Genomic DNA, 20028 nt, shown 5'->3' with positions numbered 1-20028 from the left:
AGGAAGAGACGCAGTGGCTCAGTGGCTAAGATGCTGAGCTTGTTGATCAGAAAGGTCGGCAGTTCGGTGGTTCGAATTCCTAGCGCCGCGTAACAGAGTGAGCTCCCGTTACTTGTCCCAGCTTCTGCCAATCTAGCAGTTCGAAAGCACGTAAAAATGCAAGTAGAAAAATAGGAACCACCTTTGGTGGGAAGGTAACAGCATTCAGTGCACCTTTGGCATTTAGTCATGCTGGCCACATGACCATGTACAGCATTGGCTCTTCGGCTTTGAAATGGAGATGAGCACCGTCATCTAGATTCGGGAACAACTAGCACATATGTGCAAGGGGAACATTTACCTTTTAAGGTAGCTGGATTTTGTTCTGAGTGTACAGATATATCTAAATAAACCCATAGATGATATTGACTCTAAATCAGTTTAGGAACATTTTGGGACACCAAGAGGAATGCAATAGCACTTAGACTTATATAATGCTTCACAATGCTTTACAACATGTTTTAATATCAATGGTAGAATACATTTCATTCATTTCATTTCATTTATACTTTATTTGTATGCCGCCCTTTTCCCTGGGGGGACTCAGGGCGGCTCACAGTTAAAGGGGGGGGGGAGACAGACAAGTTACAAACATAGAGTCATACACCGTTAAAAACACAACAGTCACACCATTCGAGTGGGGTTACAAGTCTTTAGCCCCAGGCCTGTTGGAACAGCCAGCTTTTAAGGGCTATGCGGAAGGTCTGGAGGGTGGTGAGGGTACGAATCTCCACGGGGAGTTCATTCCAGAGGGTCGGAGCAGCCACCAAGAAGGCTCTCCTCCGGGTAGTTGCCAGTCGACATTGGCTGGCTGATGGAATTCAGAGGAGGCCTAATCTATGCGATCTTATTGGTCTAGAGGAGGTAATTGGCAGTAGGCAGTCTCAAGTTTAGGAACATTTTGTACATACATTTTGTATGTACATCCTCTACATACAAAATACTCCAAACTCAATTCTCAGGATGTCCAAAAAAGCCAACACAGTTCTAGGCTGCATAAACAGAGGGATAGAATCAAGATCACGTGAAGTGTTAACACCACTTTATAATGCCTTGGTAAGGCCACACTTGGAATACTGCATTCAGTTTTGGTCGGCATGATGTTAAAAAGGTGTGGAGACTCTAGAAAGAGTACAGTACAGAGAAGAGCAACAAAGATGATTAGGGGACTGGAGGCTAAAACATGAAGAATAGTTGCAGGAACTGAATATGTCTAGTTTAGTGAAAAGGAGGACTAGGGGAGACATGATAGCAGTGTTCCAATATCTCAGGGATTGCCACAAGGAAGAGGGAGTCAAACTATTCTCCAAAGCACCTGAGGGTAGATTATCAGTGGCACAACTTGCCTCCAGAAGTTGTGAATGCTCCAACACTGGAAGTTTTTAAGAAGATGTTGGATAACCATTTGTCTGAAATGGTGTAGGGTTTCCTGCCTGAGCAAGGGGTTGGACTAGAAGACTTCCAAGGTCCCTCCCAACTGTTATTCTATTCTATTCCAATGAAAGATTATCCATTTGTGCCATTGAAAAAGACCAACTGTTTCAGAATTCATAATATTCCTTCAGCAATAATTTGCTGACTTTTTCTTGTCAGTGATGGACAGGACTAAATCTAGTGTTTGGATCTAGTGAATAGTGTCACCTATTGTCTGACTCAGTGAGAGCCTTTTTTCTTTCTCTTCAAGGGAGGAGGCAGGAGGTTCAGAAAAGTTAAGAGGATGGTCACAAGTATGTAATCAAAAGTCTGCTTCCTCTATAACACCTCTATAATTCCAAATGGGAACTGTAATTTCAATGACGGTTGATAAGATTCAACTTCCTTAAGATAATGATTAAGATTCAGAGGCTCTGAAGAAATCTTAGAAGTTTCAAGATGCTCTCTCTGTCTTCACACTCAGGCTTCACCTCCTACTCTGGATTAGTTCCCACTGCCATCAACTCTGCACAGAACTGCAGTTCCCAGAACTACTTTGGAAAAGGCATTATTTATCAACCCAGTTTAAGTCAGTCACACTGTTTATTTTCCAGTATTCAGTGACACCTAGTGTTCTGACTGAGGCTTCCCAAGAACATGAAGCAGGCTCCTTGTCCTGACAAAAACTCCTTTATTTAATTTACTGTGAATTCTGCTCATTCACATACAGCAAAGTCTTTCAAAGGAGGATTTACAGTCACAGACCTTATCTGGCTTGGAGAGCTGACAGACTGATATCTGTAGAACTTGGCAAGGAGTCTCGGAGAGTCATGAACTAATTAACAAACTAATTGTCTCTTGCAAACTCCACTCCCCCTTCATTCCTCTTTTATTTCCTCTGCGAGAGGCCATTCATTGTCTGGCCTTGCTCCCAAGTGGACCCCTGTTCTTTAGTTGTTCCCTTCATCTGGTAACTCTGTGTATGCATACCCTGGGAACAGGCTCCAGCTGTTTGTCTGCCTTACTGATGTATGACTCTGAAGGCAGCTGATAGCTGGCCTACGGTTCTGGCCCCCTCTCTGCCTCTTGACACAGAACCTTCATAAAAGCCTTCTCCAGACTCCATGACTGGCCCATGTTCCTCCCCAACCCCCTCACTGTCCGAATCTGCTGCCCGCTCTGCTGTCAGGCCACAACACCTGGAAGGAAAAATATGCTAAGTGTTCAAGGCACATCAGCTGCTATCGTATAATAGCTAGAATGTAAGAAAGGAAGCCAGAATTGACGTATAATTTCTCAGAAAGAAACAGAAAAGTGCCAATACAAAAGGGCCTATTGGAAAATATTAAATTATTTTATCTCAGAATGAATTAGTGTGGATTAATTAGCAGTTGTTGTGGATGTACTTGTGGTTTAGGATTGCCTGATTCTTTTGGACAAATTGCAATTTATATTGCCTAAGAATATGGACTGAATTTTTAGTTAAATGATCTGCAGAGAGAGGCATGCTGAACTCTTGATGTTTTTGGCTAATTAATGAGTGAGATCTTACTAAATAAGTACTTTGATCTAAATATGTTTTTCATCCTAATTTCTATTCAAGTTTGGAGAGACAGTAATTAGGAGGATAATCTTGTAGCTCCAATGATGTGCTGTGGATTATTCATGTGTACTGTTATCATGAAATTCAATAATATTGTTAGGTTCTGAGGGTTGGAAAAACAAACCCGTAAGATCTTTCCCAACTTTTCAACTCTAGATTCTAAAATTTCTGTGATGAGAAAAGCTGTGTATGTCAAAAGATACAACTGAATTACAAGTACTAGCCTTTCTCATCGGTGGCCAGATCAGCCTGGAATTGCTGGCCTTTAACATCTTAGAATAGAATAAGAGAGTTGGAAGGGACTTTGGAGGTCTTCTAGTCCAATCCCCTGCCTAGACAGGAAACTCTATACCATTTCCGGCAAATGTTTATCTAACATCTTCTTAAAAATTTCCAGTGTTGGAGCATTCATAACTTCTGGAGACAAGTTGTTCCACTGATTAATTTTTCTGTCAGGAAATTTCTCCTTAGTTTTAAGTTGCTTCTCTCCTTGATTAGTTTCCACCCATTGCTTCTTGTTCTACCCTCAGGTGCTTTGGAGAATAGCTTGACTCCCTCTTTTTTGTGGCAACCCCTGAGATATTGGAACACTGCTATCATGTCTCCCCTAGTCCTTCTTTTCATTAAACTAGACATACCCAGTTCCTAGATCCCTACTATTGAGCAAGGTACCATATATATAGCAATAGCAATAGCAGTGGACTTATATACCGCTTCATAGGCCTTTCAGGCCTCTCTAAGCGGTTTACAGAGAGTCAGCATATTGCCCCCAACAATCTGGGTCCTCATTTTACCCACCTCGGAAGGATGGAAGGCTGAGTCAACCCTGAGCCGGTGAGATTTGAACCGCTGACCTGCTGATCTAGCAGTAGCCTGCAGTGCTGCATTTAACCACTGCGCCACCTTGGCTCTTTATATATACTGTACCTGTGCATTTTTCACCATTGAATTTCATTTTGTTAGTGCCCAATGTTCAAATTTGTCAAGCCGGCCTCCCTCAGCAACCAAGAAAGAAACCACTTAACTCCATTTCGCAGAATTAAGAGTACTTTTACTGGTTATGAAAAGATAGCAGCTAAGCAAAGCAAGATCTGAGGCAAAAGTGCGGGAAATCATACATATCAATATGTGACCCAACCACCTCCCCCTGGTAACCCCATCCCAAAGTCCAATCTGCAAATCCCTTATGTGTCATGTGAGTTCCATCTTCAAAGAGCATCATCAGGTTGGTAGGCAGGACGGTTGGCCTTGACAACATCAAGCACTATCTCCAGCATGCGCAGTAGATGGTGAGAACAAAACTCCCTTTTTACAATCTCTCCTGTACTTTAAAACTTCCCCTCCCCGTTTCAATGGCAGCCGAAAGCAAATAGTGAAACAGTCAGTGTTCAATCTTGTTTGTTCAATGTTCAATGTTCAAACCTTTAACCCTACTAAGTGATATTATGCTTTATTTGGGGGGGGGACAATTCCATATAATATTTGCTATTTTCATCTCCAACCCCTATCCTGCTTCTGTTATCAGTCACTAGCAAGTGACATGCCAGTTTCACAGACCATGTGATCAGCAATTTGGGCCCTGCAATAGGAATGGGTGGGTCTCACTTCAGGAATTCGACTGCCTTCTCTAGGCTGCTTTGCCTGAATTCATTCCCATGCCCATTTTTGTATTTCCCAGTTTAAAATAATATGGAATAAAGAAATATGTAGGAAGTCATCAGGACAGAAACAATCCCCAGGAGGAAATTAGTCAAAATAAGTAGTTGCTAGGCAAGAAGGTCACTTATTTTAGAGTGGGTAGTGGGTGGGAGTTGATGGGAAAGAGTTGCATTCAAGGAAATTGGCTAATAACCTTCATTTTCTGGATACGGTAATGAAGAAAAGGGAAGCTGCTCCATCTTTAGAGAAAGAGATTTCAGAATAATTGAAAGCAAATTATTACAATCGTGTCTGCTTTTTTTCCCAACTAAAAGAACAAAGATCTGTTTTTTTCTCTTATCTACTTGGTTAGAAGCTGGAAGAAAGCTAAAATGATCTGCCCAAGGCAAATATTACTATATCAAATACTACTATACCTAGTTTCATGTTTTCTGAGACCTCTTTAAGATCTTTTAAAGACTTTTATGACCATTGTTGGACAGTTGCATCTTGTGTCTGGTTAATGAAGACAAGGAGAAAGTCGGAGGAGATGTCTCCTGTATGGCTTCTCCCCAGTTCCTGATCCTGGCAGCTCCTTATGTTACGGAGCATTCTGAGGGATGAAGTGTGTGTAGCAAGCCTATGTGCTGCAGATCTGGAAATGTGCCTAAAACGGAGGTGGAACTGGTTTTATTCTCCGCCAGAAAACTGACAACACACTTAGAGACTGCTAGGAAGCAGAAGGCTCTATCAGGCAGGACCTCCCCTTCTGCTCTATCATGCAGATTATCTTTAATACACAGAATGACTTCAGTCTTCAGGAACAGAAATAAACTCTGAAAAAGCCTTATTACCCTTGAAATTTCTCATCGCTCTGGCTACTCTCCTTACTGCTGCCAGTCTGACATGGTTATTTCACTGACCAGCAGAGCTAATGGCTTCTGGTTTTCCCATTGGACATAGGCAGTTTGAAGCATAAGCATTGCAGCTTGGAGGCAGGCAGTGTCCCCTTAGAGCAGGGGTCATCAACCTTTTGGACCTCAGAGACCACTAAATGGGCATTGGTCCTTAACTGATACGATCATTTTCTGATAGAAGGCTTTTCTGACCCGCAAAATGGCCGCTGATACTAAGTGTGGCCAGGTGATCTGCAGAATGGCCACCGGACTCGGCTGGAACCGCTGCGTGTGAAACAGCCGGTCACGCGTCCCTCCAAGTGCCCAGAATCAAGGAGCACTGTGGGGAAACAGCCGTGGAACCGTAGCTCGTGAGCTGGCCAATCTGATTGGAAGGCAGGCTTCTTAAGTGAACTCGTGGCCGCAGGCAATCAGACGGGTGAGGAGAAGCAGCCAGAGATCAGTTTTGAATTTCCCTCCAATTTGTAGAATAAAGGATTATTTAAGGAACCAATTTAAAGGAACAACAATTTTTTTGGGAAAAATTCACCAATTAAAGATATAATTAAATAATTTGGAAGAGAGATCAACTCTCACAGCCAGTCCAGGTTGGACTGAGTCTGAAAACTGGGGAGGAGCCACAAGGGCCCGATGACATCATAAGAGTAGACTCAGAGATTAATTAATGGACAGAGCATACCCAGTCTGGCTGCTGTCTCTACAATAACAGGAAAATTCATAATTTTAAATCGCATGGACCATTAATATGATCTGCCTAATGACTGGCTGAGTGGGCATGGCTATGTGGTTATGTTAATGGATGGGCATGGCCAACTTGATGTCACTCACATCAATGGGTGCCTCACCAGCCTCTACTCGTCCCTCACTCCCCGCCACTCCTCGCCTACCCATCCAAGCTCCGTAGGACCCCAATAGGTAGTAGTTGTTGGAGCTAAGCAGCCACCACAAGAAAGAGTTGGCAAAATAGCTGGCTCAATTCAAATTGGATCTGACTGAGAAGGAAGCTCAGCAGAAGCACCTCACTGAGGACTACGAGATAGGCTTTCCAAGCAGAGGGAAGACCTGCAGGAATGCAAAGCCAGATACCAGCACCTGGAGGCTCAGCAGGCTGAAATGGTCAGCCAGTTCCAGGCCATGATACAGTCCAACTGGAACAAGGCCCTCCGGCTCTTTGCCACCACCGCCGCTTCCCTCCAGCCTTCGCCCAAAGCCCCGCACCAGGAGACTAAACAGACCCCAAGTCAGAATTTCTGCCCCCCTCCAACCCACACAAAAAGACGCCGAAGAGGGAGATTCTCTGCAGCAACACAAGTGTTCATTGCACGTATCCGGCCAAGGGGTCATAGTTTGAGGACCCCTGATTTAGTGCAATGTAAAAAATGCAAATAATTTTTCTGCGGACCACCAAAATTTTCTCACGGACCACTAGTTGCTGACCGCTGCCTTAGAGGATCCACCTTACTCTACCTTCCTGATCTTTGGCTCTTCGTTCTGCCTTTGGAAGCCCCATAGCTTTATGGTTTACTACAATTGAACAGTGGTTACTACTGTCTATTCTCATAGCTACTGGGCTTTTCCTCTCAAATGCTATGGAAAATGTCCAGCCTAAAAGAAATATGAGGACGATGTTGGTAGGATACCAGTCTCTCTAACATGTGAGTCAGAGGGAAGCATGACTTGTTCATCTTGATTTGTAGTTTCTGGCAGTGAGAACTATTGCAAAAAGTCAAAGAATTATTCTGGGGGTTATGGAAGAAAAATAATGGCTTGTGGGATAGCTCTGGTCTGTGCATGATTATTGTACAGAAAGCACGAGGTGACCAGCAATTGCTCTTGATAGATTATTATTCATTGTTATTGTCATTTATAATTATTATTTTTTCAGAGTAAAAACAAATCAAAACTAAAAGAAAGAAAGAAAAATGCAAGAAAAAAAAAAGTTAAGGAGTAAAACAGCATCATACCTTCTTTTCAACAGATAGTTACAATGTTAGGGTCTCTCCTCCCTCTTACATATTATACAAAGCCTTTCAGACTCTCATTTAATCTGCATCTTTCTTAATTTTCAGACCCATAAATCTTCATGCAATTTATTTCCGCTTTCAGCAAAAAAGTCCATATAAAGTTTCAAGTTTTTCAGCTTTTTTTCCCTGACCAGAATCTTGCTGGATTCTTCCTGAGATGACTCTGTGGATCTATTCCACCAATCCTTGAGTCAGCGGAAAAGTATGTCAATATAAATTGTGCTGCCTCTCTACAGGACAAGCTCTATCCTACCCTAGAAATGAAGCTGGCAAGTAATGCTGCCTTTACAGTTTTAATGTGGAACAATTTATTGACAGGATTGCTGGATCCCTCGGCTTCATTTTCCTTTCACTGAGCACCGGCAGTCCTCAATTTACAAGTTTATTTAGTGACTTTCAATGTTACAATGTCTTTGGGGGGGGGAAAAGTGACCTATGACCATTTTTCACGCTTATGACCGTTGCAACATTCCTGTGATCACATGATCAGAATTTGGACTCTTGGAATTATATGGATGAGAGTTGCAGCGTCCCAGGGTCATGTGATCCCCTTTTACAACCTTCTGACAAACTAAGTCAATGGGATAGCCCAGATTCGCTTATCATGTTAATAACTTAACAATTGCAGTGATTCACTTAACAACTGTGGCAAGAAAGGTTGTAAAATGGAGCAAAATTCACTGTCTCGTTTGGCAACAGAAATTTTGGGCTCAATTGTAAGTCAAGGACCACCTCTATCTTCTCCTAGGAGGAGAAATGACTGCTTGTTCTCCTTAACATGGGGTGGGACAGGTTTGAGTGAGTACAACTATGCACTTGACATACAAAATTTAGCACACTTTCAAATTGCTTGAATGAGAAGCCAGAGGTGTGGAGGCACTCTACACCTGTGAGTTGTTGCAAAGGCTGGTTTTGGCCATGGATCTTGTGCTCTTTTGAAAAAGCAGTAAATCTGTGCTCAGAAAAATAACCTGACAGTTGCTGTTTCCATGTTTAAAAGTGGGAGAACTCCTTCTCGCTTCCTTATTCCTCCTCCTTTACTGGAGACCACTGTAGTAATTCTCTTGAAGAAATTTATCAAAGGGAATAAAGTTGGTATCCTGATGGTATACTCTGCTCTCCAAAGCACAAGACATACACCCAGAAAGAGAGATGTATGTGTGCACATCTACAGAGCAGGAAGAGGACAGAGGGAGAATGTAGATCAGTGGTTCCCAAACTGGGGCCCACGCCCCACAGGGGGGCAATTTGATTTTCAATGGGGGCAATTTGAACCTTGTTTAAACCAATTAATGGCCTTTTAGGCTTCCTCTGTGTGAGTAGAGTTCACTTTTTGAGTAAAGTAAGAATTATATGTCATCAGGATTTTAGAGATGCTTAGATGGGGCTTGGCCCAAAAAAGGTTGATGTAGATAAAAAGAAGAGAGAAATAAAAAAAATCTAAATAAGAAATGAGGGGGAAATGGAGACAATTTAAGAAGAAGGTTGTATGTTGACTAATAGAAGTTACTGAGAACATCCTCATATCTGCAGAAACTGAGCAAGTGACACATACATGAGTTACACGTTCATGGAGTAGTACTCCAACAAAGACTAATGTAAGACTTTTTTTTTAATGCAGGTCTACTTTTCTTTCAAAAAACAGAAAAATCCTGTTAAAAGGAGCACCAATAATTCCCAACAAATATTTTGGAAAGTCAGGCATTATTGCTGACAGTTGATTTTGTGGAAACATAGTCTCTTGCCCCCCTATATTCCAAGACAAAAGAGTCTGGAAGCAGCAGCCAAAAGTTGCCAAACAGCATTCTACATCATATTTCTGGCCAAAACAGAGTCAGGAGAAAAGGAAAATACTATTTTTAAATGGGCTGAATATGAAGTGAAGACAGAATCAAGAGGACATGTCCTTAATGAAACGAGTTTGGAAGGGCATCTGTGTGCAGCAGTTAAGAGCACGGTGATGAGCCCTCATTTTAGAGACTATAGGAAGAGGCTCTTGTTAAAAGAGCGGAACGGTATTCCCCACCCCCACCCCGAAATCCTCTCAAGCAGCGTGGGCGGTGAAAGAATGCGCACTATATCTTTGTTGCCTCTGCAGATCCGAGCCCTGGTGAGAAGGAATGAAGGAGCTGTGGTCTGGCAAAACCAAATCAAATGAACCCAAATCTAGATAACCTAGCAATAAAGCATCAATCTAACAATATGTCAATTTAAGGACCTTATCCACACCCATTGCTTCTGACAGTTAAAGGTAACAAACCAGATGACTCAATTCTTTTAAAAAAAAGAAAGAAAGAAAATACACAGTTCAGGGAATTGGCAGCCCATCTCTTTGGATGATGAAAGTGTTTAAACGAAATCAGTCTAAATCTCTCAGCAGTTTTGTATAACATGCACAGCTCCATCTGCAAAAACACCCGCCACACAACACACACATTTAAAAATATAACATCTTTTTTTGGGTACAGTGCCAGTTCAGGATTCAGGGTAGGTGCTCATTGACGCAGTTGGTAAATTACAACTGTAGATGGAACTGCCTTCCTCTTCTTTAGCTACATTATGTTTTACCAACTTTCTGCTTGTTAAGTCAAAGAAACATTATTTATATTCTATTTGGTATTAAATATATTTAACATTATATATTATATTAAGAAGGAAAGCAAGGAAAGCAAGCAAGCTTGGATATTTAGATTACAGGCAGGAGAGTTCGAAGAAATTTGTCCCCTTCCATGCCCATCTGTCAAGAGACTCATTCAAACACTGCCAAAGAGTGAGTCAAGGGTATAGTTCTTATTTCAGTGGTGCATCTTATTTTTTTTCTTTTATCTACTCTCATGCATGAAGTAGTTATCTTATGTCTAAATGCTGGGGGCTTAGCCAAAAATAACATCAGCATCTTCTCTGACTGTCTAGAAAGCATCTTGCCTGAAAAGGCTATCATATTAAGAAATGAAGATTCTAATTTAACCTTTTCCTTGAGATATTGATTTTGATCAAGGAATTTTGGAAATGGAAGAATATTCAGATTCAGGGTTTTTGTTCCACCTGCATTTTAAAATGCAATAATTTGAGACCAGTTAAATTTTCACTAATGTAGAAAGCTGGAGTATAAATTAAATAAGTAAGTACTGCAAATAAGAATTGATTTTTAAATACAGGGTGTCATCCACTACATGATGAAGATGATCAGGTTTTTCATGGAATGAACTGCAAAATAGCTTTTGTTTTCTGTTGAATAACGGTATTAAATATATATGCATTATTTCTGTAATGCTAGAGTAGCATTGGGCATAAGGAAAACATGACTCCTACTTTTATTTAGCTATCTTCATTAATAGGTAAACCAGAGGATGCTACTGATTAATAAAGCATGAAGGTTGATAGATGGCAGAGGAAGAGCAAGTATAGTTAATCTCAGTTGGCCAGAAATAACTTGTTAAGTAATGAGAAAGGAGAATGTTGGAGGAGAGAATGGAGGAAGCTTTTAAAATACCGTATATGGTTGCCAAGGTACTGGTATTCTCTTGATATTAGCATTGAGGTAGCTGACCTAAATGTAGGAAAATGCTTAACGTCAAACATATATTTGCTTATTATGAATTGATAGCAACTATCATTTAGCTCTCAAATCCATGGTGGAGAATAGGCAATGGGAAGCTATTTCTTTATTTTAGACTGGAGGGCGACTGGAGGCTAAAACATATATAGAAAGGTTGCTGGAATTGGGTATGTCTATTCTGATGAAAAGAAGAACTACGGGTGATATGATAGCACTGTTCCAATATCTCAGGGGCTGCCACAAAGAAGAGGGAGTCAAGCTATTCTCCAAAGCATCTGAGGGTAGGACAAGAAGCAATAGGTGGAAGCTAATCAAGGAAAGAAGCAACCTAGAACTAAGGAGAAATTTTCTGACAGTTAGAACAATTATTCAGTGGAATAACATGCCTCCAGCATAGGGGTCAGTTCCTGAACCAGTTAGTACCGGTTTGTTGTGCGTTTGCTTCACTCATGCATGCACCAGCCACACATTGCTTACGCATGTGCATTTGACTAAAAATTACTCTGCACATGCACAGCACCATGCCGGCAATGGCAGAAGACACCAGAGAACTGGTTCAGGGTGTGTCAAGCCTGGGTCACTGCCGGTTCTGTGGCCCAGGCCTGAATTCTACTATTGGTTTGGCCGAAGCGGGCTGAACCGGCAGCAACCCACCTCTCAGTGGTGGGATTCAGCCAGTTCGCACCACTTCGGGAGACCCGGTTGTTAACTTTCTGAGCAGTTTGGTAAACTGGTTGTTGGAAGAAATCATTAAGGCAGAAAACTGGTTGTTAAATTATTTGAATCCCATCATTGCCACCTCTCCTCCAGAAGTTGTGAATGTTCCAACACTGGAAGTTTTTAAGAAGAGGTTGGATAACCATTTGTTTGAAATGCTATAGAGTTTCCTGCCTAAGCAGGGGGTTGGACTAGAAGACCTCCAAGGTACCTTCCAACTCTCTTATTTTATTATATTCTAGACATCTGTTGTGCTGTATAATTCATTATTGCTTATTAAAATGGAATAGTGTGAAAGAAAAGGGGACTACAAGTGGGACCTAGCATTGCCGGAATAAAAATCAAAATGTATATTTCAGCTCCAGGTATCAATCACATCACATGAAAAATTAAATTATAAGTTACACATATATTAATATTCAATACAAATAAACTACACACAAACACACATAATTATAGAAAATACTATAACTGATTTATTATGTGCCATCAAGTCATTGTCAACTCTTAACAATCACACTGATTAAACCTTCAGGATGGTCAGTTTCCAAACTGGCTCTTCTGTTTTCCAATAATGCATCCATCACTGCTGTAATCATGACCATGCTTCTTGCTGTTGGTCATCCTCTTTTTCTCTTTCCTTTCCCCTTTCCCCTTCTCAGCATTATAACTTCTCAAGAGAGCTAAAGCTTTGCATAATTAAGAACTTTTAAAATGTGTTATTGTCCAGATTTTATATCCACCCACTTCTTAGTCTACATCTGTTTTCTATTTGTGCATCTATTAATCCAACTATTATAATTGTTCCTTTTGTGGAAATTTAGCTCAATATATAATTGGATTTGTGGCTAAAATATTACTACCTAAATGAAATAAATTGTGTATTATCTGGTGTTCATTTCTACAATGTCTCCTTTTAAGTGGATGCTATTAAAAACCTTTTGGTCTAATAATGTATTTTATATTCCTAAAATGGAAAAGAGAGAATGAAGTACAAATTACAAGAAATTATGTTTTGGTATTGTTTTGGCTATATAAACATTCACATTCAGAGATTCCATTTCTTATTAGTATGTTGATATTTTGTTAGAGAATATCTAAGATCACCTAACCTGGTGAGAATTCCAGTGATCCCAGACTCTTAAGAAATTTACCGAGTTCCCATTGTAGAAAGTTAGCACCCACCTCTCTTCTAGAAGAATGAGATATTTTGGGAAATATTAAAAAGGGCAGAATACTATATTTCCCTAAAGGAGAAACATGCTCTTGGAAAGCAGCCCCCACCTTTCTTAATAGCCCCAGCAGGACTGGGCAAAACAAAAGACTTTCAGCTCCAGGGTGATGGGATGAAGACATGACCCTCCAGGACATAATATGACCATTTAGCAGAAGAGACAAAGCTCACCACATTGCATAATCTCCTAAGGACATTGCATTAGCAGTCAAAACTTCAACCAATCTTAGCTCAGACAAACATAACCCCTACAGGGCCCTATGGGAGTCTGACAACAGCAAATAGAATACATGTTTTTGCGCAGAAACAGGAAGCTCATGTTCAAAGCCCAAGAGAAGATATAAAAACCCCTCACTCTCAACTCCATGTGGTCAGTGGCCCAGGACCATCCATGTGGTTCTGCTTCATCATTAAGCCATCTTTCCAACCTGCCTCCAGCCTCCATTTCGTCTCCAGTGCTTTTCTTCCAGCTTGGACCTCAAACTCAACCTGGATATTTCTTCCAACACTGTCATTTAACAACAGAGGCAACAAAATTATTTTTCTCTCCAGGGACATCTTCTGTAAGAGGTCAATAGCATCACACTGGCAGGAGTGACAGTCAATTGAAATCCTGCCCCTTTTAACATGTGCTGCATGCATCCTACTCATGTAAAAGGCTGAGGCTCTGATGACACTGTTGCACAGTACCTATAATTTTGACAGTAGTGCTCTCCCTGAGGATATTTCTGTTCCCTCCCCTGCTGAGATAAAAACATGGGAATAACCAGGAACAGGTTTTATGTTAAAGGCTGTGAAATCATTGTACTTCTTTGACCGAAAATGAATTTTTGGACTCAGAATGCTTTTAATTCAATTTCTTTCCCATCAGAATCTTTCATCATGGTGTACACTATCTATATTCATTTTGTTCACAAAATCAAAACAGATCCCACAAGCCAGAAATCTGCTATCCTCACTTATAATTATAAACATTTTAAAGAGGTTAATTACTGCTAGAATAAATTCATATGAGCTAAGCATTTCCTGAATGCCAAATGCTATGTCCAGATCAGGGATGAAATTCAGCAGGTTCTGGAGAACTGGTAGCGGACATTTTGAGTAGTTCGGAGAACTGGTAAATACCACCTCTAGCTGGGCCCAGAGTGGGGAGGGAATGGGGATTTTGCAGTATCCTACCTCTGCCACGCCCACCAAGCCACACCCACAGAACCAGTAGTAAAAAATGTTGCATTTCACCACTGATTCAGATATAACTGTAACATTATAAAGGCTGTATAAAGTGGACAGCCACTCCAAGCAGGGGTGCAACAGTTGGTATGATTGAAAGTATGTGTGTGTGTGTGTGTGTGTGTAGATTGCACACCACTTGCAATTGCTTCTTACAATTTATTTGTGAATACTAGTAGCATCAGTTTGCACATTAGTTGCTTATCTTTTTCATCTGTTCCTCCCCCCCCCCCCCTGGCAGGTCCGTCTGGTCATTGCAGAAAAAGGGATACCTTGTGAAGAACGAGATGTGAGCATGCCCTTGACTGAGCATAAAGAACCATGGTTTATGCGCCTAAATCTTGGGGAAGAAGTACCTGTCATCATCCATGGAGATAATATAATCAGTGACTACAATCAAATAATTGACTACATGGAGAAAAACTTCACAGGAGGTAAACTTTTATATACTCTCCTCAACCCTCAAGGTGATGGATACAACTTCCATCACCTTGGATTAGCCTATCCATTGTTGCCGTATGATAGCTATCGTAAATATGGAAGATACTAGATATGGAAAATTGTTCTAGAAATTCAATGCTCTTAAAATCAAGCTCTTAAATCTTTCCACATCTGTACTGTTGTTGTCTTTCCAAAACTGGATTGTTTCTTTTTTGTTTGATTTTCTATTTTCACAATTTCTATTGCCATTTATATAGAATCGCCTCTGGTCTGATTGAGATAGCTTATTTTGCTTAAATTGGATGATTTCTGCCTCATAGCATTCAATGTTCCCTGCTATTGCTGTTATTTGTTTCTTTATGCTTTCCAGAGCTTCTTCAATTTTTCTAGCGCCAACCCAACATTTGTTAATTAGAGTTGTCTTGTTCCTTACATTCTTCAACTTTTGCTTTTTCATGTTCTTTAAATTACTTGCATATGATCTTGATTTCTTTATTTTGGCCTCAAGTCTGGTCTTCCACTTTGGGATTGAATATGATTTTGCTTTTCCAAATTTTGATAGCTAGTTCTTCTGTAACTACCATTGCTGTACTGTAGGCAACCTGGTTGGCCTGTTTGATAGATATTATTTTAATACTTGCAACCAGCTTATTCAGATCCTTCATTATACGTGCCAGGTCTTCCTTGTTTGTTTGTTTGTTTATTGGATTTATATGCCGTCCTTCTTCCAAAGGACTTAGGCCAGCGTACAACATAAAAAAACCACATATTACAAAAGTTAAAAAGGAAATTAAATAAAGTATCCAAAAACAAACCCAATTAATATTAACAATAAAATTTTAAAAATTAGATTAAAATTAACAATTAAATTAATCATTTATTTTATTCTGTTCAGACCAGGCCGGCTTGCTGGAAAAGCCAACTTTTTAGGGCGCGTTGAAAGGACCAGAGGTCAGGGATTATGTGAAGCTCCGGGGGCAGCTCATTCCAGAGGGAAGGCGCTCCCACAGAGAAGGCTCTCCCCCTGGGGGTCGCTAGCCGACACTGTCTGGCCAACGGCACCCTGAGGAGGCCAACTCTGTGGGATCGCACTGGACGGTGGGAGGCTACTGGTGGCATTATTTGTATTAAATCATCACATGGTATCAGGAATGGGGTGAGAAGAGTCATGGCAGCAAACAGCAACACAAAGAACATTCCTTCCCTGGATTTGGAGTCAGGGAACATATCTGAAAACTGGTCAAAGTGGAGGGAGCTGATAGAGCTTGTGTATGTAGGACCTGATGCAGACAAGTGGACTGATGAACGGAAAGCAGCACACTTTCTGATATGTTTGGGACAGAAAGGACGTGATGCATGCAGAGCCTGGCAAGCAGGTGGGGAGATCACTACAGAGGACAAAAAGAAAACAGAGGTACTGTTTGCAAAGTTTGAAGCATACTGCAACCCAAGGAAAAACTCCACAGTGCAGAGAAAACTGTTTTATGAGAGGAACCAGTGGGGAGGTGAATCTGTGGATGAATGGGTGACACATCTGCACTTGCTTGCCAAAGACTGTGCTTTTCATGATGCTGGAGATATGATTAAAGACCGTATTCTGATGGGCAGTACGTTTAAGGAACTTCAGGAAAAACTGCTGCAGGAAGAAGACTTAAATCTTGAGAAAGCCATAAGGATTGCCAGAGCATATGAAATGTCAAGAAAGGACTTGCAGGTGCTGGAAGGAACACAGCACCAGATCAATGCTATGGAAACTCAAAGCAGTAGATATGGTCAAGAAAGGGCACACAAAGGAACAAAAGGCACACATGGCACTGAGACAAGTAACAGAGAAGCAGCTTGTGGATATTGTGGAAACATGCATCATAAAAATAGTGTCTGTCTTGCAAGGGGGCAGATATGCAATAAATGCAAGAAAAGAGGATACTTTGCCAGGGTGTGTAAACTGTCTTCACAAACTGGAAGATCACAAACACGGGTTGTACATACCATAGAGGACAATGATGACAATGTAGGATTAGACTCGGACTGCTTCCTGATATATCTTGCAGCGGTACAGAAAGCACATCAGTTTACAGATGAAGCAAATGTAACATTACAAATAGGGGCTAACAAAACTCCAGTCACATTCAAAATAGATACTGAAGCAAAAGTGAATTGTGTGCCAAGCCACATATACTCAGGAATGAATCCCCCTTACAGACTCTGGGCCTACCAAAACTAATGGGATATGATGGAGAAAAGCTGAAAGTAATGGGTCGCTGTCATGCAAAATGCTCTTACAAGGGATCTGAAAAAGTTTTACAATTGTTTGTGATAGAATTACAAACTGCCAATTACCTCCACGCGACCAATCAGATCCCATAGACTAGGCCTCCTCCGAGTTCCATCTGCCGGTCAATGCCGACTGGCAACTACGCGGAGGAGAGCCTTCTCGGTGGCAGCTCCGACCTGTGGAACGATCTCCCCGTGGAGATTTGTACCCTCACCACCCTCCAGACTTTCCGCACAGCCCTTAAACTCTGGCTATCCCGTCAGGCCTGGGGCTTAAGACTGTAACCCACCCGAATGGTATGAATGTTGTGCTTTTAATTATGTATTGTTTTTACGTGTCAAATGTTTGTTTCCCCCCCCTCCTTTGAGTTGTAAGCCGCCCTGAGTCCCCCCAGGGAAAAGGGCGGCATATAAATAAACTTTCATAACTCATAACTCATAGAAACGCAAGCCCCAGCCGTACTAGGTCTCAAAACAAGTAAAGAGATTGGACTTGTGAAGATCATAATGACTGTGGATGGTGGGCATAGAGGTCTGATGGAGGCTGACATTAAACGTGAGTACTGTGATCTATTCAAGGGCCTGGGGTGCCTTCCAGGTATTAGCCACATACATATAAAAGAGGTGCACAGCCTGTCATTCATGCCCCAAGGAAAATACCTCTAACTCTTGTGGCTAAAGTTAGACAGGAACTCACTAGGATGGAAAAGCTGGGAGTAGTAAAGAACCATTGGAATGGGTCAGTTCTATAGTTATGGTGGAGAAGAAGAACACAGGTGCAATTCGCATATGCACTGACCCACGGGATTTGAACAAAGTGATAATGAGAGAACACTACAAACTCTCCCCACCCCCCATGTAGGACATAGCACACAAGCTAGTAGGAGCAACAGTGTTCAGTGTACTAGATGCCCAGTCTGGTTACTGGCAATTGCGTCTTGATGAAGCCAGCAGTTACCTCACCACTTTCAACTCCCCTGCGGCTCACAAGAGTACCTTTCGGCATAAAGTCTGCACAGGAAATATTTCAAAAGAAATCACACAAACTGATTGCTGGTCTACAGGGTGTTGAAGTAATAGTTGATGATTTGTTGGTCTATGAAAAGGATCAAATAGAGCACGATAGACACCTTACTGCTTTGCTCAATCGATGTCGTGAGAAAAATCTTAAACTCAATCCAAACAAAATGCAAATTGGTGTAGAAAAATTGACATATTTTGGACACCTATTAACCAAAGAGGGCTTTGTTGAATATGTTGTGAGGGAAAGACGCAGGAGTCATCGAATCAGATAGTAAGATGTTTATTGCGAGATGACAAGCGATTCAAAACGTCCCTGCAACTGTCAGGGTATGTTATATATTGCATATATAACATTTGACCAGCCAATCAGAGAGCTGGTAACAGGGAACATTTGCATATATAACACTCCTTCCCCCCAGTTATTTGCATACTCAACACTCCTCTAACATTTGCATATATAACAGGCTTGAAGCCTGATCCAAATAAGATTACAGCAGTTCTTAACATGAAGGCCCCAACCTCCAGAAAGGAGCTGGAGACATCACTGGGCATTTTCAACTATCTGTCCAAATTCTCTCAGGGCCTCGCTCAACAGACAGCACCACTACGTGGATTGCTTCAGAAGGATACTATTTGATGTTGGGATGCAAACATGGAAAACACTTTTGACAAAGTGAAGAAGCTGATCACTAAACATCCAGGGCCAATACTGAAATATTTTGATGTAAATGCTGACACTGTGCTTCAAGTGGATGCATCCCAGTTTGAGTTAGGTGCTGTGCTGACTCAACAAGGACATCCTGTGGCATATGCTTCACGTGCACTGACCACGACACAAGCCAATTATGCTCAAATTGAGAAAAAGATGTTGGCCATTGTAAATGGATGTGAGAAATTTCACCAATATATATATGGTCGCCCAGCAGTTGTGGAAACCAACCACAAGCCGTTGGAGTGCATACTATAAAAACCGCTAACTTCTACACCTCCATACTTGCAGAGAATGATTATGAAATTACAGCAGTATGATTTCACAGTTAAGTATAAGCCTGGAAAGGAAATTCTAATGGCATATAGCCTGTCAAGGGTGTTTCCAGAAGGACATGAAGCCAGGGATGAACCTGAGTTGGAAGAGCAGGTACATACAGTGAACATGCCACTATCAGGCGTACGGCTGGAGAAGATAAGACAAGACACCAAACAGGATAAAGTACTAGCAAAACTAACTTGTGTCATGTGCAATGACTGACCAGAAAAATGCAAGAAGTTGTGTCCTGAGCTGCAGGAATTCTGGCCTATGAAAGATGAACTATCCATTCATGAGGATATCATATTAATGGGTGACCGTATTCTTATTCCTAAGTCACAGCAGGCAGAAGTAATGGAACAAATTCACCAGGGGCATTTGGGCATTACTCTGTGTAAGCGCAGAGCATGGGAGGTGGTTTATTGGCCTAATTTGGACTCTGATATTGAGACACTTGTAAAGAAGTGTGATACCTTCCAGACATTTCAAAAAAACAATGCGAAAGAACCCCTTACACCGTGGAATGCTCCTTCACGGGCATGGCAGAGACTGGCTACAGATATTTTTCATTTTGAAGACATCCACTACCTGATGGTAGTAGACTACTACAGCAAATACTTTGAACTAGTGCAGCTGGGAAGTCTAAAAGCATCAATATGGGTTTTTAAGACAATACTTTCAAGACATGGAGTGTGTGAAGAACTTGTGTCTGACAATGGGCCACAATTCTCATGTGCTGAATTCCAGTGCTTCCTGCCTGAATGGGGAATCAGGCACAAACCCACAAGCCCTTATCACCCACAGGCGAATGGCCTAGCAGAGAAGTATGTTGGCATAGCCAAATCCATTATACAGAAAGCACAATCATCAGGGCAGGATGTGTACTTAG

At 41.4% G+C, this 20028-nt stretch overlaps 1 protein-coding gene across 1 annotated transcript in view; it reads left to right on the top strand.

Annotated features, from left to right (window-relative positions):
- The window catches only part of GDAP1L1 (ganglioside induced differentiation associated protein 1 like 1), a 61012-nt gene that overhangs the window by 14121 nt on the left and 26863 nt on the right, over positions 1 to 20028 (top strand). Inside the window, exon 2 of the mRNA XM_087720415.1 lies at positions 14616 to 14808. Coding sequence (XP_087576541.1) covers positions 14616 to 14808 — 193 coding nt within the window. The remainder of the gene's footprint in view (positions 1 to 14615; positions 14809 to 20028) is intronic.

This window comes from Thamnophis sirtalis, unplaced genomic scaffold (assembly GCF_051295495.1).
Source record: "Thamnophis sirtalis isolate CommonGarterSnake01/CBP01778 unplaced genomic scaffold, rThaSir2_p1.2 scaffold_7, whole genome shotgun sequence".
Classification (NCBI taxonomy): domain Eukaryota; kingdom Metazoa; phylum Chordata; class Lepidosauria; order Squamata; family Natricidae; genus Thamnophis; species Thamnophis sirtalis.
The sequence above is the reverse complement of the archived record's forward strand: the minus strand, read 5'-3'. Positions and strand labels throughout refer to the sequence as shown.